The sequence below is a fragment of the Salarias fasciatus genome, chromosome 8, assembly GCF_902148845.1.
Source record: "Salarias fasciatus chromosome 8, fSalaFa1.1, whole genome shotgun sequence".
In the NCBI taxonomy this organism is placed as follows: domain Eukaryota; kingdom Metazoa; phylum Chordata; class Actinopteri; order Blenniiformes; family Blenniidae; genus Salarias; species Salarias fasciatus.
This window is the reverse complement of record NC_043752.1, coordinates 11894827-11913892: the sequence shown is the minus strand read 5'-3', so window position 1 is coordinate 11913892 and position 19066 is coordinate 11894827. Positions and strand designations below refer to the sequence as shown.

The 19066-nt window shown below is 48.1% G+C and overlaps 1 protein-coding gene and 1 long non-coding RNA gene across 2 annotated transcripts; both read left to right on the top strand.

Moving 5' to 3' along the window:
* Positions 1–977: 977 nt before the first annotated feature.
* Positions 978–10882, top strand: LOC115392850 (ubiquitin carboxyl-terminal hydrolase 31-like). Its single transcript, XM_030097473.1, has 16 exons — positions 978–1515; positions 4420–4557; positions 4641–4729; positions 4994–5086; positions 5280–5415; positions 5506–5656; positions 5848–6028; positions 6993–7104; positions 7215–7309; positions 7656–7733; positions 7899–8028; positions 8176–8295; positions 8496–8721; positions 8799–8957; positions 9034–9186; positions 9289–10882. Exons 1-16 carry the CDS (start codon positions 979–981, stop codon positions 10818–10820), a joined length of 3930 nt encoding a protein of 1309 aa, XP_029953333.1. The 5' UTR covers position 978; the 3' UTR covers positions 10821–10882.
* Positions 10883–11564: 682 nt separating this feature from the next.
* On the top strand, positions 11565–18658 carry LOC115392853 (uncharacterized). Its single transcript, XR_003931907.1, has 3 exons — positions 11565–11646; positions 17361–17364; positions 18649–18658. It is a non-coding gene; the product is annotated as an uncharacterized LOC115392853 (long non-coding RNA).
* Positions 18659–19066: the final 408 nt, after the last annotated feature.

Sequence of the window (19066 nt, the reverse complement as noted above, 5' to 3'; positions counted from 1 at the left end):
AGCGGGAGCGTCACGTGCCGCTCTACCTGCTCTCCTCCAGCGTGCTCCGGCCTGACGTCAGCCGTCACCGCCCTGCCTGCAGTGGAGCCACAGATGATGGAGACGGCGGCCGCGGCCTCCACAGCAACACCGTCCGGCGGCGGAACCGAGGAGGAGTGAGACAAGTGCCGGAGGAGGAGGAAGAGCGGAGAGAGAGAGAGAGAGAGAGAGAGAGAGATAAAGAGAGGGAGAGAGATCAAGTTTCGGATGGGGGATACGGACACAGCTGCCTTTCACATCTGGCTCCGGAAGCGATGCCCCGCAGCGGCCGAACGGGAGGGAGCGGCGGGCTGAGCCGCTCCGGTCCGGGGGTTCCTCAGTGTGGCGGTTTGAGGAAGACGTCCACCGGGTAGATGTCCCCCCGCCACCGAGCCGCCAGATTTCAGCGGATCCGACGATCAGATGTGAAGAAATACCTTTTTAAAAGGGTGGAGCTGCGGTTTGGTTAATAAATAATGAGGAATCCCGCGCGTCGCTCTCGGAGGCTGATGTGATGTTGATGTCTGGCTGATCGCGCCTCTTTTGTTTTTGTTCTGAACAATGACCCAGGTGATGTTGTTTCACCGGACCGACCGCCGGGGACGATGATGGCCGCTGGCCGGTGCGGGACTGCCCCTGCTTTCCGCGCAAAGCGCCCCGACCGAGCCGCTCCGCGGAGGCTGTTTATGCAATCCGACGCAGTGTTGCAAGTGGGCTGATCTGATCGCTGCCTCCGTATGAGATGATCCCCACAACTGCCAGGCCCTTCTCACGTTTCTGAATGATAAAATAATAATAATTAAAAAAGAAAACAAAATGCCCGGGCCTCGAGAGGAAACGCCACAGAGTGCGGGAGCTGTCCCTGCGCGCGGGGACCGGGCGGCGCTCTGAATTTTCGGAGGGGAGCCCTCTCTCCGGAGTCTCACGTTATTCCCGGGGAAAGCCGCCGCGGAACCGACCATGTCGAAAGTTGTCAGCAACAAGGAGAAGAAATCCTTCAGCAAGAAGCTGTTCCGGAGGAGCTCGGTGCGCTCCGTGGGGAGCTTCATGAACAGAGTTCTCCGGACTCTGTCCACGCTCTCCCACTTCAGCACCGACGAGCAGGCCGCCGAGGACGAGAAGGACGACGCCACCCTCCTGCCCAACACCACCGGGGGGTCGGTGCCGTCGGACGACAGCGACTGCGGGGGGTTCCCCTTCGGGGACAAGGTGCCCGGGGTGGCCGGGCTCAAGAACCACGGGAACACCTGCTTCATGAACGCCATCCTGCAGTGCCTGAGCAACACGGAGCTGTTCGCCGAGTACCTGGCCCTGGAGCAGTTCCGGGGGGCGGACAACCCGGGGGGCAACGACAAGGCCAAGTCCAACGGGGTGCTGGTGCAGAAGAAGGCGGGCGGCCAGCAGCAGGAGTCCGGGGAGGTGACCGAGCAGCTGTCCGGCCTGGTCCGGGCGCTGTGGACCTTCGAGTACACGCCTCAGCACAGCAGGGACTTCAAGGTAAGGAAGGGGTGGGGGGGTGGATCATGGAGTTTGGATGGAGCGTTGAAAGATTGATCGGATCAGCAGTGGAACTGTTGCATCAGGTTGACCAAAACTTCTGCAGCAGGGAACAACCTGTACAGGTCACCACAGGACAGACGCTGAGAGACAGTCAGTCAGACACAGTCACACCTTCAGCTCAGGGTGATGGAACTAATATAACACCATAAGGATCACTACTGAACCTCAAATGAGAGGCAAGGGGAGTTCAAATGTACACAGAGAGATAACATGCAAACTACACAGAAAGGTCTGACTCATGTTCTCATATAGACTCCTGCAAGGAAATTGCACAGTAATTTCTAATGATCATCTTTTGATTTCAGAAGACACATTGTATTATTTAAGTAATAACATGTATCATCAATTAGTGAGCTTTTGCAAAACACTATGATTATGTTCACTTGTCTTCATGCTGTGATCACGGTGATTGATTGCTCTGTCCATTGTGTACATTTTTGGTAAAGTATAAAACATTGAAGCTATTTTCTGTTTTTAATCAAGGATTGCTTTCCATACATGAGCTGGCACACCTCCCAGTCTGTGTAATAATTCCAGTCACAAACAGCCGTCTTTATCGTAGAATAAAGCCAAATAAAGCAGGCAGAATCAGTCTGCTACCAGCGGATCAGCTGAGCTCTGAGTCCCAGAGCTGGGCTGTAATAATACTCTGGTGTTTTTTAGTTATTTTTGACCACTTCACTGTCTGTCCCACGCTCATCAGCTTTTGTTCCGTCCTCGTCTGCTTTCTCATCGTTTTACCTCTCAAACCTGCTCTGAAAAGTCGGCCTGTCACACTCACAAAGGGAAGCTTTTTGTCCTTCTCTTTTGTTTGATAACCTCTTTTTTTTCTCTTTTCAAAAGTTGAAAATACAAAACATGCATCACACTATTCTTTATTCTTGATGGTGTTACTATTTCTGTCCTTTTTTTCTACCTTGGTTGCCAGCCAGAGTACAAACAGTCTGATTGGATATAGATTGTTCTCATCAGAGAGGGAGGCACTGGGTATGTTCAACTGGACAGGAGAATATTTAGAAAACTTAAGAGTGGTGTTTATTTGAAGTTTTTTTTTTGGAAGATTAATGTGATTACTGATTCTGGTATCATGTCAGACGTTTGGAGAACACTCAGTAGGAATGTTTCCAACATTTAAATACTTGGACGGACTGAAAGTACAGCCAAAGTCAAGCTGTCGCTTTAAATGTTGGGCAGAAATGTGTAATTTATCCGGCAACGTATGCGTCACAACTCTGAAGGCGGCTAATTGAGGCAAACTGCATCAGTGGTTAGTGTGCATTACAGCTCGGTGTGCGCGTGTGACAGTCGTCTGCGACCACAATCTGAACCCGGACTGTGAGAGCACTTAAAGATCATTAGGCAGAGAGGACAGAGGGGAATTATCCGCTGTGTCTCAGGATCCATTTTCCCTCAGAAGAGGCTGGTTTGAGGAAAATGTTGTTGTACACAGAGCAAATGGCCCGAGAGCCCAGCCTATCCTGAGTTCCAGCGACGATCACAACACACAGTCAGAGTTTGTGGAGAGTGATGATTAATTTGACATCGTGATTAATGGCCAAACAGATCCGACTAATGGTGCAAGTCTGTAAATGACACAGCGATGATGCACCGATCACAATGATTTATTCATTGATCGAAGTCTTTTTAGCCACAAAAGTGAAAAAAAAAAAAAAAATCAAAACCTATTAGGTGATAAAATGACAAACCAACTCACTAACATTCATAATGTGCGTTTGCAATTGTGGAAATAAAAGACAAACGCACGATTTTCTCTCAGTGAACTGATTTCAGTGCATTGATTGTGTCATTTTTCCTCTTGTTCAGTTCTCCTGACTCTCCATACACCCTACACTCCACATTCAGCTTAAACACTGATTTCTCATGCATTTTTGATATGAGAAGCCGATATGAGAGCACAAGCAGTTTTCCACACGGCGGTTTGTTTATGTTGAGAAGTAGCACTCAGCCTGGGACGGAAAGTTATATAATGTAAAGGAAAGTGTTTCTAACTGGAGGTGGAGGGTTTGACACAAATGGAGGGAAAAAGAAACACAAGTTACTGACCGTATGGACAACAAATTTGAATTGTTTGTATGACTAACATGAAGACATCGCTGCAGCATTTGTAGTTTCTTAGTTTAATTGACGACACATTTATTTCCCAGTTAAAAAAAATGCACAAATTACCTCAATGGTTTGTGTTTTTGCACAGAAATGTGGATCGTACTCTAGAATGATTTACCTTGTAGTCACTCAATAAAAAAAAAAAATATTGTGTTGTGGATCTTTGTTGACTAAAAATACACTCAGCCTTCCTTTTTATGAACTATTTTTGTCCGGGTGTGCTGCTTCAAAGGCACTGTGATATTTCAAAATCAATAACATTCGCTACAGATGTGCTTCCATAAAAAGATATTTTTGTGGTCAAGCCACAGAGGGATGGTCGGTTTGATTAATTTTTTGCTGATACTGCTAATTTAATAATTCCAAATTAAAACCGATCGTCCCAAAGGAGAGGTTGAGGAGACAAACACGCTCATATCTTTGACCTTGTGTGACGTTTGATCGTGGGTGCCTCCACGGCTCGGTGGAGGTCACGCTGTTGTCGCCTCCACCCGCGAATCATCGGTGAGGTCAAGCTTCAGCCGGCGCCCTTGCAGCTCCGCCATGCTGCAGCTCTGCGCCGACCTTTAGGATTGTGCTGATCATCGTCCTGGTCAAACCTGCTGAATATTTAATGACGGGGCGGCGTCGGGAGCAGAGGTGGCTCTCAGCGAGCCACCGATCCGCTCCTGCTTTCGGAGCCATCCTCTGAGCCCCGGTTTGGTTTTTCCTCCGCAGAATGTGGTGTCGAAGAGCGCTCTTCAGTTCCGGGGGAACTCCCAGCACGATGCGCAGGAATTCCTCCTCTGGCTGCTTGATCGGGTTCACGAAGACCTCAACCAGATCATCCACCCTGACATCAGGCCCCCCAGGAAGGTAAACAGCAACATGTTTTATCTTTGTGTCCTTATTATCAGCTGTTATTTTGCATTCATTAAGAAATTTTGACTCTTTTCCAGCCTCCAGTCGAAGAAGAAACGGTTCCTGAAGGATCTCCACTACCAGCACCGGGCTCTTTCGTACAGGAGCTGTTTCAGGCACAATACAGGTGAAATCATCCATCAGTGTTTCCATCCCATCCATCAATCTTCTCTCGCCGGCTCAGGGTCGCCGAGCTCTGGAGCGAACAGCGGGGCCAAGGCAGGATGTGACATGGAGAGGTCACCTGTCAGCACAGAGACACACAGCCACACACACACACACACACACACACACACACACACACACACCGTCATAAAAGCTATGCAGGAGCTTGATATGTACTGATATTAAAAAAACAAAAGCAAGTTAGTGAAGCTTTCTGTTTTTCCAGGTCCTCCCTGACTTGCCCTCACTGCCAGAAACAGAGCAACACCTTTGATCCTTTCCTCTGCATCTCACTGCCAATCCCAGTACCTCACACACGGTAAGGTGACTCTGCAGTCAGCTCCAGAGAAAGACGAATTCTAATAAAAACGCTGTTTCCAAAAATGCATCAAGATGAAACCCGGTTTGAACCAAGTTTTACAAAGAGTATCAAACTCATCCAGACAAGTGTGACAGGAGGAGACTAAAATTAGAAGATCCGGTGTGTCTCTGAAGCGTCGTTTGTTCGGCAGGCCTCTGTACGTGACGGTGGTGTACCAAGGAAAGTGTTCCCACTGCATGAGAGTCGGGGTGGCGGTGCCGCTCTCTGGCACTGTGTCCAGGCTGAGGCAAGCTGTGGCTCAAGAGACCAAAATCCCTGCCCAACAGGTGCCGCCTCGCCTCCTTCAGATCCTCACAGTTTTGAATGTCTTGGGGTGTTTTCTGTGTTTGCAATGCCCTCTTTAACCTTTCCTCCAGATCGTCCTGACCGAGATGTACTACGACGGCTTTCACCGCTCCTTCTGCGACGACGACGACGACCTGGAGATCATCCAGGAGAGCGACTCCATCTTCGCCTTCGAGACACCTGAGCTCTTCAGACCGGATCAGATCCGCTCCAAGCGAGGCGGTACGGCATCCGGCTTATTTCCCCTGGAATCCGTTTAGCTCTTTGTCTCTTCACAGCGGGAAGAGCGGAGATCTGATTAGAGATGGACTCATATCGGGGGAATAGCCATTTACAGGAAGTGGCTTCCCACTCTGACCGACCCGTGTGTGTTTTCTCTTTTTCATGAACTTTTTTGGTGTTCTTCTTCTCAGGGAGCCCGCACGCTAATCTCAACCAGAACAACTTGAAGTACGGCACAGATAACAACAGGATATCCACTCAGATACAAGAGCCGACAACGCCGCCCTCCAGCCCCAATAAGAACAGTGGACAGGCGGAGAAGATCGTCCTGCTGGTGTGCAACAGGGCCTGCGCCGGGCAGCAGGGCCGCAGGTACGCCTCCATGCAGCCGTGGTCAATCCTGATCCTTGAGGGCGGCGTGTTTTTAATATTTTTACACTAATACACACAGTTTCATCAATAACACCAGCAGAGAGCCTCTCATTGCATCACAGGGTGTTCCAGGGTGGAATCATTGTCCTTAATTATACTTTAAGGGCAATTCTGAGTTTTTCACTGTAAAAAGAGACTGATGTTCTTGCTTTGGTAGTCTGTTAAATAGCTTTTATTACTGCAATGAAGGGCCAGACTTTGAAGAAAACAAGGTAATCAAGCAAATATTAAAGTTGATAGTAGAGAATTAAGAAGTAATATGCCCTCTGTTTACAAAGAGAAAGAATTAGCCAAGCCAACAAAAACATAACACAAAGACAAATATATTAACTGAACAATGATTAAGTGTATTTTTCACATTGTAGTATAAATATTAGAAATTGTACAACAACAAGGATCAGTTTCTAAGTTCAAGCGAGAACAAGCCTCTCACTAATGACAAAAATAGAACAGTTAAAAATGAATTGCATGAAAATGAGTTGCAGCAGTTTGATGATATGATTTCATTAGATTCACAGTAGAGGTGAATCAGTGGACAGATGGAGGTATTTGTGTAAAGTTTATATTTTTCATAACTGATGCTAAAGTATTCAGTGTATATAGTTCTTTAAAAGTTGTGATTCCCACTAATGGTAGAAAGACTTGGCTTGCTTTTATTCTGGATGTTATAGCAGCATTGAAGTTGGTTCCAGATCTTCAGTGAAATTTTTACAATTGAATTATTTACACCTGCATCTTTTTACACAAACTTTCTCTTCACCCACACCCTGTTTGGATCAATAAACCCTCTAAAACATGCAGATCTTCCCTGGATGGAAGGCGACTGCATTAATAAACGGCAGCTTCTATGAACATCAACCACGTCTAAGAATGTCTTTAAATGTTGTTTTTGTTCTCGCTGCAGGTTTGGGAATCCATTTATTTTATATCTGGAGCGGACAGTGACTTGGGACATACTGCAAAAGGAGATCTTGGAGAAGATGAGACATCTTTTACGCCCTGGAGTCTTTGTGCAGGTACAGATATTTATGACAGTTTGCAACTGACATTCCATTTTTTTTTCTGAAGCTTGTTAAAAGAAGTTTTCACGATAATGATAATAAAAAGAAGCTGTGGCTTTCCTCAGGTGGGACCTTTCACCCTGCGGGTGGTCGGGGTGGTTGGGATCACTTACCTGCTGCCTCAGGAGGAGCAGCCGCTCTGCCATCCCTCTGTGGAGAGGTAACACCGCTCTCTGCCACCAGGGGGCAGCGCTGCACTGACACGTTACATAAATCACAACACATGTTCAGTCCTCATGAGGGGGAGTCTGCCAGCATGTCTCCTCTGGTGTTTATGGCAAAATACTGTCTGATGTTTGGAGATGTTACTCTTAGCTGACTTTGTTGCTGTGACATTTATACAAAGTTATGGATTTTGATACAAACAAAACAAACTAGTCTCTACTCTGCCATGTGGGTTGATAAAACGCAGGCATCTAAGTCTTCTACAAAGTAAAATTTGAGAAATAAAAATAAAGACTGATAATAATATTAATTATTGTGTGTGTTATTCTCAATTCCATCAGAGCCTTCAAGTCCTGCGGGCCTGGCGGGCCGCCCCACGTCAAAATCGTCGTCGAGTGGGACAAGGAGACGAAAGATTAGTAAGTCTGATAACGCCAAACAGGCAGCCTTCATTAAGCTGGGGGCAGATGTGTGAGCCGCCGTGTCTCCCGTCGGAGCGGCGTGCTCCACCGCGCTACATACGTGACCGCCTTTTGAAGTCGTGCGCGATCCCTCTGTGACTCGTGCCGTTGCTACGCCCACAGTCTGTTCAAAAGAACCGAGGACGAGTACATCCCGGATGCCGAGAGCGTGCGGCAGGTGAAGGAGCAGCATCTGCAGCCTCAGACCTGCTCGCTCGCCCAGTGCTTCCAGCTCTACACCAAGGAGGAGCAGGTAGGCGGAGCGCACAGGGTCTGAGATGATGAAGTCTGTCCTGGAGTGCTGAAGTGAAGCCAGCTGTATCAAATATCTTTACCGAAAATACAGAAAAAAGCATCCTGTAATCATGTCTTGGAACGATCGATGTTTTCGTGAATGCAGCTTGCGCCTGACGACGCATGGCGGTGCCCACACTGTAAGCAGCTGCAGCAGGGCAGCATCAAGCTCAGCCTGTGGACCCTGCCAGACATTCTCATTCTCCACCTGAAACGCTTCAGACAGGTACCTTATTCACTTAGGAAGATAAGTTTTCATAATTTGACTGTTTATTTGAGAAAGAGATCTGGTGGGGGTGATACGGTGGGGTAGTGGTTTGCACGTTAAATCAAGAACCCTTTTTTTTGGTTTTGGATGAAATAATTTAATTAAAATCAAAACAGGAAAAAGTTGGGGTTGAGTTAACCTTCTTGCTCCCCCATCAGGACGGGGACCGGCGCATGAAGATGCAGAACATGGTGAAGTTCCCGCTGACGGGCATGGACATGGCGCCTCACATGGTGAAGAGAAGCCAGAGCAGCTGGAGCCTCCCGTCCCACTGGTCGCCGTGGCGACGGCCGTACGGGATGGGCCGCGACCCGGAGGACTACCTCTACGACCTGTACGCCGTGTGCAACCATCATGGCACCATGCAGGGAGGACACTACACAGGTGAACGCCGCACACGTTCGCCTCCGTCGAAGCCTCTCCGGGACGAGTCCAACCTTTGTGTGGCTTTGTGTCGGCAGCTCACTGTAAGAACTCCATCGACGGGCAGTGGTACATCTTTGACGACAGCGACGTGCATCCCATCTCCGAGGAGGACGTCTGCAAGCAGACCGCTTACATCCTGTTTTATCAGAGACGGGCGACGATCCCGTCGTGGTCCGCCAACAGTTCTGTCGGAGGTGATTTGTGAAATGAGATTACAAGATGAAGTGTTGCGTACGGAAGTCGTTACACACGTTCTCTCTGGAACTTCAGGATCCACGAGCTCCTCTCTGTGCGAGCACTGGATCAGCCGGCTGATGGGCAGCCGTCCTCCCAGCCAGGCGTCGTCCGGCTCCTCCAGGCGAACCTCGCTGGCGTCGCTCTCCGAGTCTGCCGAGTTTGCGGGCGAACGGAGCGAGGACGACGGTGAGGAGCGCTCGCCGAGTTACACACGCCGCCTTCTCACTCGTATGTGTTACTGTTGAATTGGCGTGCACGTAATTTTTTTTTTTTTTTAAATTTCTGCAGGCTTATCGAGTCGACAGGCTGTGAGGGGCATGCAAAGGCAGACCTTCTCCTCGAGGTCTTCCATCGCCAGCCCGCTGGTGCTGAGCGAAAATGGCACCAAGCCGTCTTGGTCCCACTCCGCCAAGCTCCAGCTCCGTTCCAACTCCCCCTCCCGCTTCTCCCTGGAGTCCCACTCCTCCTCCCCGACGCTGGAGAGGATCGGCGAGGTGGTGGACAGCAAGCTGTCGGCCTCGAGCTTCGCCGGGTCGCCGAAGCCCGATCGGCTGTCCGGCGGCAGGCTGGGTCTCGCCGCCCCGGATGGGAATGCGGGCGGGAAGAGGCTGCTGGAGCAGGTGCACTCTAAAGCCGTGGCTCAGGCCGAGCAGAGGAGCTCCGGCCAGGCGGGCGATAACAACAACGCCGCCGCCGCCGCCGCCGAGCAGGTCAGTCCTCGACACGGCGCCTCTGCGAAGGAGCCCAAACAGAGAAACGGGGCTGCGGACGGCGCCAAAAGGACCGCCGCCAAAACCGGGGTGGAGAGCGAGAGGAGTCCCAAAAAGCGTCCCGCCACCTCCTCCACGTCGTCCAGCTCTCTCTCCCCCGCGTCTCCGGCCGTGGACAAGTCACCGTCTCGGACGCAGTCCAAGAGCGCCGCGTCGGCGTCCAATCCCAAGGACAAGAGCGAAGGTCCGGCGAAAACCAGTAAAGGCGGCTCTTCGAGGACTGCGACCCCCTCTAAGAAAGGGGCTTCCCAGACCCCCGAGGCTTTACATCCCGACTCTGCCCAGCAGAGGAAGAGCGCCTCTCCGGGGTCGCAGAGCTCACACCCTCCCAGGAGGACGTCGCCCCGAGCGGGGGCTGAGAAAACCCCGGCCTCGGGAAGGACTAAGGCGGCGGAGAGGAGCACCAGCCGCGACTCCTCTCGGGCCAGCGTGCCGTCGGAGAGGAAGGTCAGTCACGGAGGTCCTCCCTCCAGGCTGAGCGCCGCCGGCAGGGGAGACGGCAAGCCGGCCCGGGCCGTGGAGGACCGGGTGGCGGGCCGGAGCTCCAGCAGCAGCTCCTCCATGACCAGCCTCCGCTCCTCCAGCGTGGGCGTTTCCTCCTCCAGCTCAGCCCCGCCGTCGAAGGGCCCCCGAAGGAACAGTAAGACCGAGGACAAAGGTTTGTCCTTCTTTAAAACTGCCCTGAGACCGAAAGAGACTCGTAAACCGAGCGAGAGCGGGAAAACGACCGCGGGGGACGCCAAAGGAGGTCCGGACGACGGCGGCGGGGACGCAGTCAGGGACGCACCCCCGAGCAAAAAGGCCCAGAATGCTGCCTCAGAGGCCCAGACTAACGCGACCACAGCCAAAGACAAGGAGTCCTCGAAAGGTTCGGGCGCAGCCAAACACTCGCTGCTGCCGTCCGCGAAATCCAAGCCGTCCGGAGCGGAAACGACCAACCAGTCGTCCGCCGGCGCAAAGGACCCTTCAAAGAAAGAGCCTGCGAAAAAGACAATACAGTCTAGGAAGATTCCCATTAATTCCACACAAACTAGCCAGAGATCCAAGTGATGCTACTTTTCAAGGCCTGACAACAATCTTTAGTGCAGCTCCTGAGGTGTTGTGTGTTTCTTTTTTTTAAAAACCATCAAAGAACAAACATCTTGAAAGCACCTGTAGCTTTTTCAGTGATCACTGAATACCAGCTGCCATCGCGGACGCCCACCGTCCGCACTGTTACATACTTATTTAGGAATGGGTTTTAACGAAGCACTTTGTATGGATTGCATCGAGGAATATTATCCTGTCTTGTAAATAAGCATGGACATGTATCGACATTATTGCCTTGTTCTGTGTGTAGCATCGCCGGGAGACGAGCGCCCTAGTGGGAGGTGAAAATAAAACTCACTTTGCACAAGATGGGAAGAAACTTTTGAGATACATCCAACTTGGACTTATTCAGTCACCAAAGGAAGTTTACTGGTAATTTTTAAACACGCTGATACGGTGAATTATTTTCCAATCTTTATGTACAGCTCTCCCTCACTACCGAGAGCCATGTGTCGACAACAAACATCAGTGCCTCAGATAATCACAGAGAGTATTTAATCTAAATTGTATAACTGCAGGTGTTCGTAAATTTGTAACTCAATTTTAATATTTATTAAGCACTGAAAAATGTAATTTCAAGTAAAACACAGTTACGCCTATTTACCCTGAACAGCTGTTTACATATTCTCTCTGAAGTAGTAACTCTTGCAACCGCCTTTAAGGAGCATTTTTATGTCCGGCCAAAAAAAAAAAAACAAAAAAAAATCCGACCGTCACTGAGAGAGATGAGGTAGGAGAGCAGGAAGGAAGCATGTGTTGTTGGTGTTTAAACGTCTGAAGTCCTTTCGTGTTTTATTTACCCTCCGACCCCCCCCCCCCCCCCCCCCTCTTTCCCCCCCACCGTCGCCACCTCTGCCCTCCAGCTGCTGATGCCCGTGACCCCCCCCCCCCCCCATGGGGACCGACCTCCTTCAGACTGCCAGACATCTCCAGACATTCCTCTCAGACGAACACAGGGTTAATGTAAAAACAAAAGAGAACCATTAAAGAAAAAAAAAGAAAAACCAGTCACCACGTGGAGGGGTTTCCCAGCAGGGGCGCCTTCGATCAACACCATACATGTACATAGGGCATTATGGTGCGCCTGAGTCCGCCCGTCCTCCGTCCTCACCTCACAGCTTGTGTGCACATCTTTATCTCGCATCACAGAGTAGAATCGACACGAATCCGCACTGACATAGACCGAGAAGCAGAGATCGGCGTTCTTGAAGTATATGACAGTTGTTGCATGATAAATCGCTTATGCATGCACCGAACTATGCAAGCAGATTCTTGCTAATGCCCACACTGAGTATGTAGAAGTGCTACTCTTGGATGTTTATTATTTATTTCGAATTGTATATTTTTCCAAATGCCAGCATCGGGGAGCATGTCCAGGCATCCTTTATTAAAGCTTTGTTTTGCACATTTCTTCAGAGTAATATACATTTTGTATGGATGATACGTATTGCTCATTCACCCTCTCAAAGTAAATCAGCTCACTTGCAAAAAGTAATGTTTTCTGTACTGTATTTATTTGACTCACACGTGCTCACCTCTGAACAGTTTTCATGTGATCCTGGCTACAAAGTTTACGCCTTGTGAATGAATCGCTTTTATAGTTTGAGATTTATCAAACGCCCGTCAACGGTTTTACCAAATCTCATGAGACAGTTCGGGCAGCAGAATTGTTGTCTGCTTCTAAATTTTGAACAGGCTGGGACTGATTGTAACAAGGTACTAAATGTCTCGTACCTTTGATTGAAGATTGCTTAATAGCGAGAATGTGCAATAATTCTGTATATATGAATCTGATTCAGCCCTAACTCCAAATGTGTCTTCAAAAAGCCTAAATTAACAGTAATAACTTGACCGTGACAGCTAAACTGTAAAACATTTCACTGTGAAAGGCCGCACCATTAAAAGATCCCACACACTTTATCAGCGACAGTCATCGTAATGGGAGGAAATTGTGTATTTTTTTTTTCCGAATGTCAGGCTCAATGAGCTGCAAACCGGCTCCGTGCAGCTCTCCGGCACGTGCAGTGCTGCACAAATCAAAAGGTATTCTCTTCAGTGCCTGGTGGCTGCGGCGTGCTCCACGCCGCGGCGTCGCACCAACACATGCAGTAAAGACACTGACTCATGTAAGCCCTGCGGTGTTCAGGAACTGACAGAAATGTAGGATTATATTGAAGTACAGATATTTATCCACACAAATGCATGAGATTTTTATTTTTATTTTTCCATTTAAATACTGTGACTCTTTTTTCTTTTTAAATGTACTGTGTTCATATTCTGTTTTGGGGGGATAGCAGTGCGTGTTGGCATTTATTTAGCAATGCAATACAAATGAGAAAAATAAAACTACTGTTAAATTTGTTGAAGTGTGCAGCTTTGGGTGGTTTGTTGTTGAGTTTTTTTTTTTTTTTTTTTGTGCTTTTTCCTTCCTGAAAGCAGCTCCATGCTTCTCGCGGCCTCCACTTGGTGGTGCTCGGTGTTTGCCTGTGAATCTCAGCAGATCTGAAATATCAAGTTAGGGGGAAACAGCAATTTGTTCCTGACGAATGCTCCTCACTTTCAACCCGTGAAGATTATGAAGATTTATACCTGTGCCATATCTAATGCTGTCAGCGGGGGGAGATGATACGTTATTAAACTACAGCGCCGTCATTTATTTAGGACTAATGCAATTTTCCTTTTATTAGTTTGGCCCAAGGCTGGGCATATTAAGAGTTAATATCGCCTCTTTGTCTTTTTCCATTCTTGTAATTTTCTATAACAGTCACGGGTTTGGGGAATTACGTTTTTCACCCTCTCACTTCTCACCTCTTGTGCAGTCGGAGCGATGAAATTTTTAAGATTGCCTGTGGTGTGAAGGGGCTGCAACACGCAGGAGGGCTCAGGGGCGTGTGTCTGATCAGGAAGGAGCACAATACAGAAAAAAATGTGCAGTTTTCTGTGACTGATGCATGAACCGGTGTGATTATAAGACTCACACACTGCGACCCGGCACAAGATCCTTCTGTAAAGGAGCCAGACTCCTCTGGTGCTGAAATCAATAATCATTTGCCAATTGTATCAGTTCCAAGAGAACATCATTAGCAAGGCCTCGGTGGAGAATTCTGCAACTTTTATCAGGATTTAACTCCCAAACTGTGACATTACCCTCCCTGACTCCTGAGCACAACGTGTCTAACTTGTTGAATTAGTTTACATGTTTTCCCACTGCTGCATTAATGTGCCTGATGCATTGCAGAAAGGCAATCTAATTGTATCGATCAATCCAATCGCAGCATCTCCTCGGGCCAAATTCGATCCGTATTGTTGCCGCCGCTGCTGCTAAAGTCTCCATTTTGAGACGCCGGGTCCCTCGATGGGGACGGACGACCAGCAGGATCTCCACGATTAGCTCTCTCTCTCTTTTTACTACATGCAGCTTGGATGGATCGATGCATCGACGGCCGTGGTGAAGGTGACATATAGTGGGTGGCCACCGCACCATAAACAGCTCTGTTATATAAGACAACACGCTGTATTCCAGACAAATAACACTTCAGACGAAATTCGAGGTGATTTGTTTGACATTATGAGATGAAATTCCGTCTTGTTTATGTCTGGTATCGGATTCTTCAGACAGTATAAAGTAATCCTGTAAATCCTTCTCTTTTTACTCCCCGTATGTTCATAAATCATCATTGCACATCACTAACTTAATGCGTCTCCCTCCACCAGCCGATGTTTCATCCTGTTTGTCCTCCCTGCGCCTTCCTGGAGGTTTGTGAGCTGTGCCTCCTGCCCACATCAAGTCTGCAGCTTGTGAATTGGCTTGCTGTCTGATTCTCCAACTTGTTTGTTGCTCTCTGTCTCATGTCCCGTCACTTTCTCTCTGCTATCCCCCCGAAAAGCTGCCACCTCTGTGTCTGCACCCTGGCTACTTTACTTTCTGCTTGCTGATGTGGGTTCATTCAGTTTCCTTCTACATTTGATTTATTTGTGGAATGTAATGTAAAGTGATTAAAATGTTGAATGTGTTGGACTCAAGCTGTTTCCACTATTTACATATAATAGATTTTACTTTGCTTATGTGATGCAGATGAATTGACAGGATTTGAATGCCTCAAGCGTTTTATCCACATGTTAGTATTAATTGACAGAGACAGAAAGGAAAGGCAGACACCCACTGAGGGTGAATAGGATGAGTGATAATGAGACCAAAAAAACCCATCTTCACTAATTTGCTGCGCCTTTACCACACAATAAGTTTCACATTATTCACTTTTAATTCTGAAATTTTAACTTTTGAGTATAAAACTGACACTGGAGTGAAGAAATTCCTCATTTGTTTAATGTTTGAACAAACATTTTGCTCATAAACTCTGCCTCTTTAAGTTTCCCCATAGTTAGTCTTCTTTTTGTGTATTTTCTTCCTGATAGCTGCAGGATTTTTAACTAAACTCATCTCGTCATGGACCTCATGTTTAATCTATTAATCTTTAAGTTAAAAAACATAATGTTAATCATGTCACTCAGCAGTTTTTTTTTTGTCCACGCTGACGTTGCAGCTGTTATTCCTTGCCCCCCCATATGAGCCTCTCTGCCCTCTTACGTGACTTATTATATGCAAACGCTTCCTGCAGCCGTTACCGTGCATCTGCAATCCGTCTTTTTTTTTTTTTTATTTTCAACTCATAGCCTATCAATTCATTATCTCAACGTGAATAATTCACTCCACGGTGTCACCAAATGTATTTCAAACGTAAGATTTTTTTTTTCTTCTTCTGCTGAGTGAAAAACAAATTAAATGATTCACTTGTTTCAGGAGCGAGTTTGTCAATTATTTCTCTTCTCCTGAGTCTGGTGATGGAGTACTTTAGTTCTCTTTTAATTGGAGATGAAAAATCTAGCAGGCCTTGAGTGCAGCTGAAGAGACAGAGCTGCTTTTTAACCGATGCAATATACATGACGCGTCATGCGGGACGTGCACGGCCGTGTTGCGTAACCCTGAGCTGGTCTGCGCTACCTTGGAATCAACTTCGACGCCCAATGAAGCTGTGCTGCTGCTCGCCTTCCGGTGCCTTTAGGGAGACGGGATCTTTCTACAATACAATCGTTGCAGAAACATAATCTCCATTGTTCTTCCTCTCATTCACAGTTTTAATTATGAGTTCGCTTTAATTTCAGTGTAATTTTCCACAGACCTCTATGATTAATTAATTCGCTGACATTTAGGCGGCCGAGTGCTCTTTCTTCTTATGTTGGAGGGGGGATATACTCACTGAAAACCCCAACCTGAGAAGCGTCTGAGACAGCCGTCCCCGTCCCCCACGCAGCAGCAGCAGCAGCAGCAGCAGCGGGGAGCTGGGATCCGGAGGCCTCGCCGGCAGAGACGACTCATCAGGATGCTGGAGAGCAGGGTGTGAAGTGTCAGAGTCGGACGCACAGCCAGCGCATGTCTGCCACGCTTCCTCCGACACCCATCCTACACCATTGGCTGCGCGAGGGATGATTGACTGAGAGGTTGATTATGCTTCTTTCCAGCCAGGTGGTTGGCAGGCAGAGAGGCGCATATCACCAGATTGCTGCATCAGCCAAAGTGTGAGGCCACGCTTTTTGGCAACGGTGCGTCTGGATGAACATCACAGGAATAATAAAAAGATGCAGGGATGTCAATCATCACCCAAAACGTGTCTGTTTGGTTGTTGATCCTTTTTTTTTTTCTTTTTTTTTTTCCCTATTTAGTTGGCAGCAGTCTCTCCATCTTGTATCTTGTATCATTAGAGGCTTTTGCCTTCTGAGCAGCGCTGAGATGGGAGACAGGCGAGGCTGCTCGGCTAAAAAAACTGGAGGTTCTTGTGGGAGAGGGGGGGAAGTCTTTGATGTTGTGGAGTTTCATGGAGGCAAATAACACACTTTGATATTTCGCAAGCCATCTCAGCTATAAGAGAGAGAGAGAGAGAGAGAGAGAGAGAGAGAGAGAGAGAGAGAGAGAGAGAGAGGATCTGGGCACAAACAGGCACATACACACACACACATATATATACACACACTTGCAGATGCACTCTGTCAACGATGAGGTTCGAATTACCGCCCAGCTGAAAGACTGGCGGTTACTTTAGCTGCTCGTATTTGTCTTACAGACAGCGCAGTTTCCCAAAGTTGCAATTTTCCGGAGAGGCGATGAGCGAACGTCTGTCCCGTTTGATTTCCTGAGGAAGATAAATTAGTGTTTGGATGAACATAAAAGGTAATGCATTCATAAAAGCTGTGATGAGTGCAGCTGTCTCCAGCATCTGACATCCAATCCGAGACAAGCCGCACAGGGAGGTGGTCGGACCCTCCTCCACTGTAAAGTGTGTGTGTGTGTGTGTGTGTGTGTGTGTGTGTGTGTGTGTTTCTTTGTGATGGAGTGCAATTTAATTCTTTGTGAGAGAAAGCAGTGTATGGTTATTTTTTTCTTTCTGGAAGTACTTAAGAATAGCTCAGGTCACTGTGATGATAACCAAAAGCTGAATATTGAAGTTTGGTGTCAGAATGAATCAGCAGTTTTTTCTGCAATTTGATTTCCCAGATCATCTGGATCCAACTTGATTCCTTTCTGTAAAGAAATCGTTCATTTCTTACTTTTTCTAAAAATTTCTTAATAATGAATGTTCTTTTTAATCCTCTCCTCATGCCTTGCTGCGGTAATGCGCCACGCGAATGAAGCCGCCTTAAGTTGAATATCCAAAGCACCTCGCTCATTTTAAATACGGATTGTGCGCGAGAGCATTTGTTTGTTACATGTGTGGAAGGCGAACCAAGACTGACGCGCAATTTCAAATAGCTTCACACATCAGAGGAGGTTTATGCGGGATCATCTTTGCCTCATCAATCCAATAATCTCACAGCGGGGAGCGTCTTCCTGGTCGCTGCTTTTAAGCCGCTTCTTATGCTGACAAAATGACTTTCCCTGCGAGTGAAGGACGCAAATCTCTGCTAATGCAATTTCCCATTTCCTCATGGCTGTGGGAGGAGAATCTGTTTATTTGCTGGTATAAGAACCAGTCGGACCGTGGAGGCACTCTCCTGAGCATGTCGACTCAGGTGCGGTCTGAAGTCCAGGGGTTGCCGATACATCAGATGCGTTTTGGTTTTTTTTCGCCGCGGATGTGAGGTTCGTCTGGAGGCAGCCTTGGGATGGGGCTTGTTATTCTCCTCAGTGAGACACCAGGCACGCTCTCTAATTAGAACACATCTCCCGGTGAGAGAGACGCCGAGGTCTGACTACTCCTCCAATCTAATCAGCTTTCTACCTCGCTTTAGCTCCTCCACAGAAAGCAGGCTCCCGCTCGTCTGACAAATGGATACAACAACAAGGAGATGGCACCCAACAACTGTTTCTAATTTGGAGGACTTTGCGGAGCCTCACAGATCTAAATCTTGAAAGGCCACATGCCCAACGGAGTCTCGCATCTTTGTCATCTTCCTGCCGCTCCCCCCGCCGGAGACGGGTCTAAAAGGGGCGTGCAGGTGGCGGCGGATCCGAGCGTAGAGGCGCAAAGATCTGATTGCAGATGAAATAAAGCTGCACCTCAGAATGATCAGTTAAAATAAGAGACACGATGGAGCCGCTGCCGGGCGGCGCAATGAAGAAAAATGCACCTCAAGAGCAATTTTTAGGCAGGGAGAGTCAACGGCAGGCCGCCGTGAACGCTTCTGGAGCTTTAGAGCTTTATGTTACTGCTGCAATAACCATCATCGGCGTTCAGCATGGAAACAGTCGCACAGCTGCTGTCTCTCTCCGTCGGGCTGGAAGCTTCAGCATCAGCATCAGTTTTCTCACAATTATCAGTTTTTCTGAGGCTTCAGTTTCCATCTGCGCTCCAAAACTGTGGCCTAAATTTAAAGTCACATTTTTTTTCCCCCAACTCTTCTCCTCCATGCTTCCCTCCTTAAGTTTATAAAACGCACCACATCCGCGCGCTTATTAAGTGTCTTCCCAACAGACTGCAGTTCTGAGCCTGGTCTACAAATAGTTGTAGAACATGTATCATTTCGTACTGGAGACCGTGCCACAGTTGTCAGCGCTTCATTTTAATTTGGCTCCTGAGCCACTGGTGAGTTCGACCGCTGGGACACCCTGTCGGCTGCACAAGCTAAACTATTCTGAAGCGTTCGGACCGAACGAGGTGCACTGCCGAATCCCTGCCTCCGCCGTGTCAGCCGCTGTCTCGGGGAACCTTATT

What these genes read in the sequence shown, in the direction of transcription:
- LOC115392850 (XM_030097473.1), top strand. Translation starts at nt 979, where the DNA reads ATGTCGAAAGTTGTCAGCAACAAGGAGAAGAAATCCTTCAGCAAGAAG. An exon ending in GATCCGCTCCAAGCGAGGCG is followed by an intron (nt 5,657 to 5,847) that starts GTACGGCATCCG and finishes TCTTCTTCTCAG; the next exon opens with GGAGCCCGCACGCTAATCTC. An exon ending in TGCCATCCCTCTGTGGAGAG is followed by an intron (nt 7,310 to 7,655) that starts GTAACACCGCTC and finishes CAATTCCATCAG; the next exon opens with AGCCTTCAAGTCCTGCGGGC.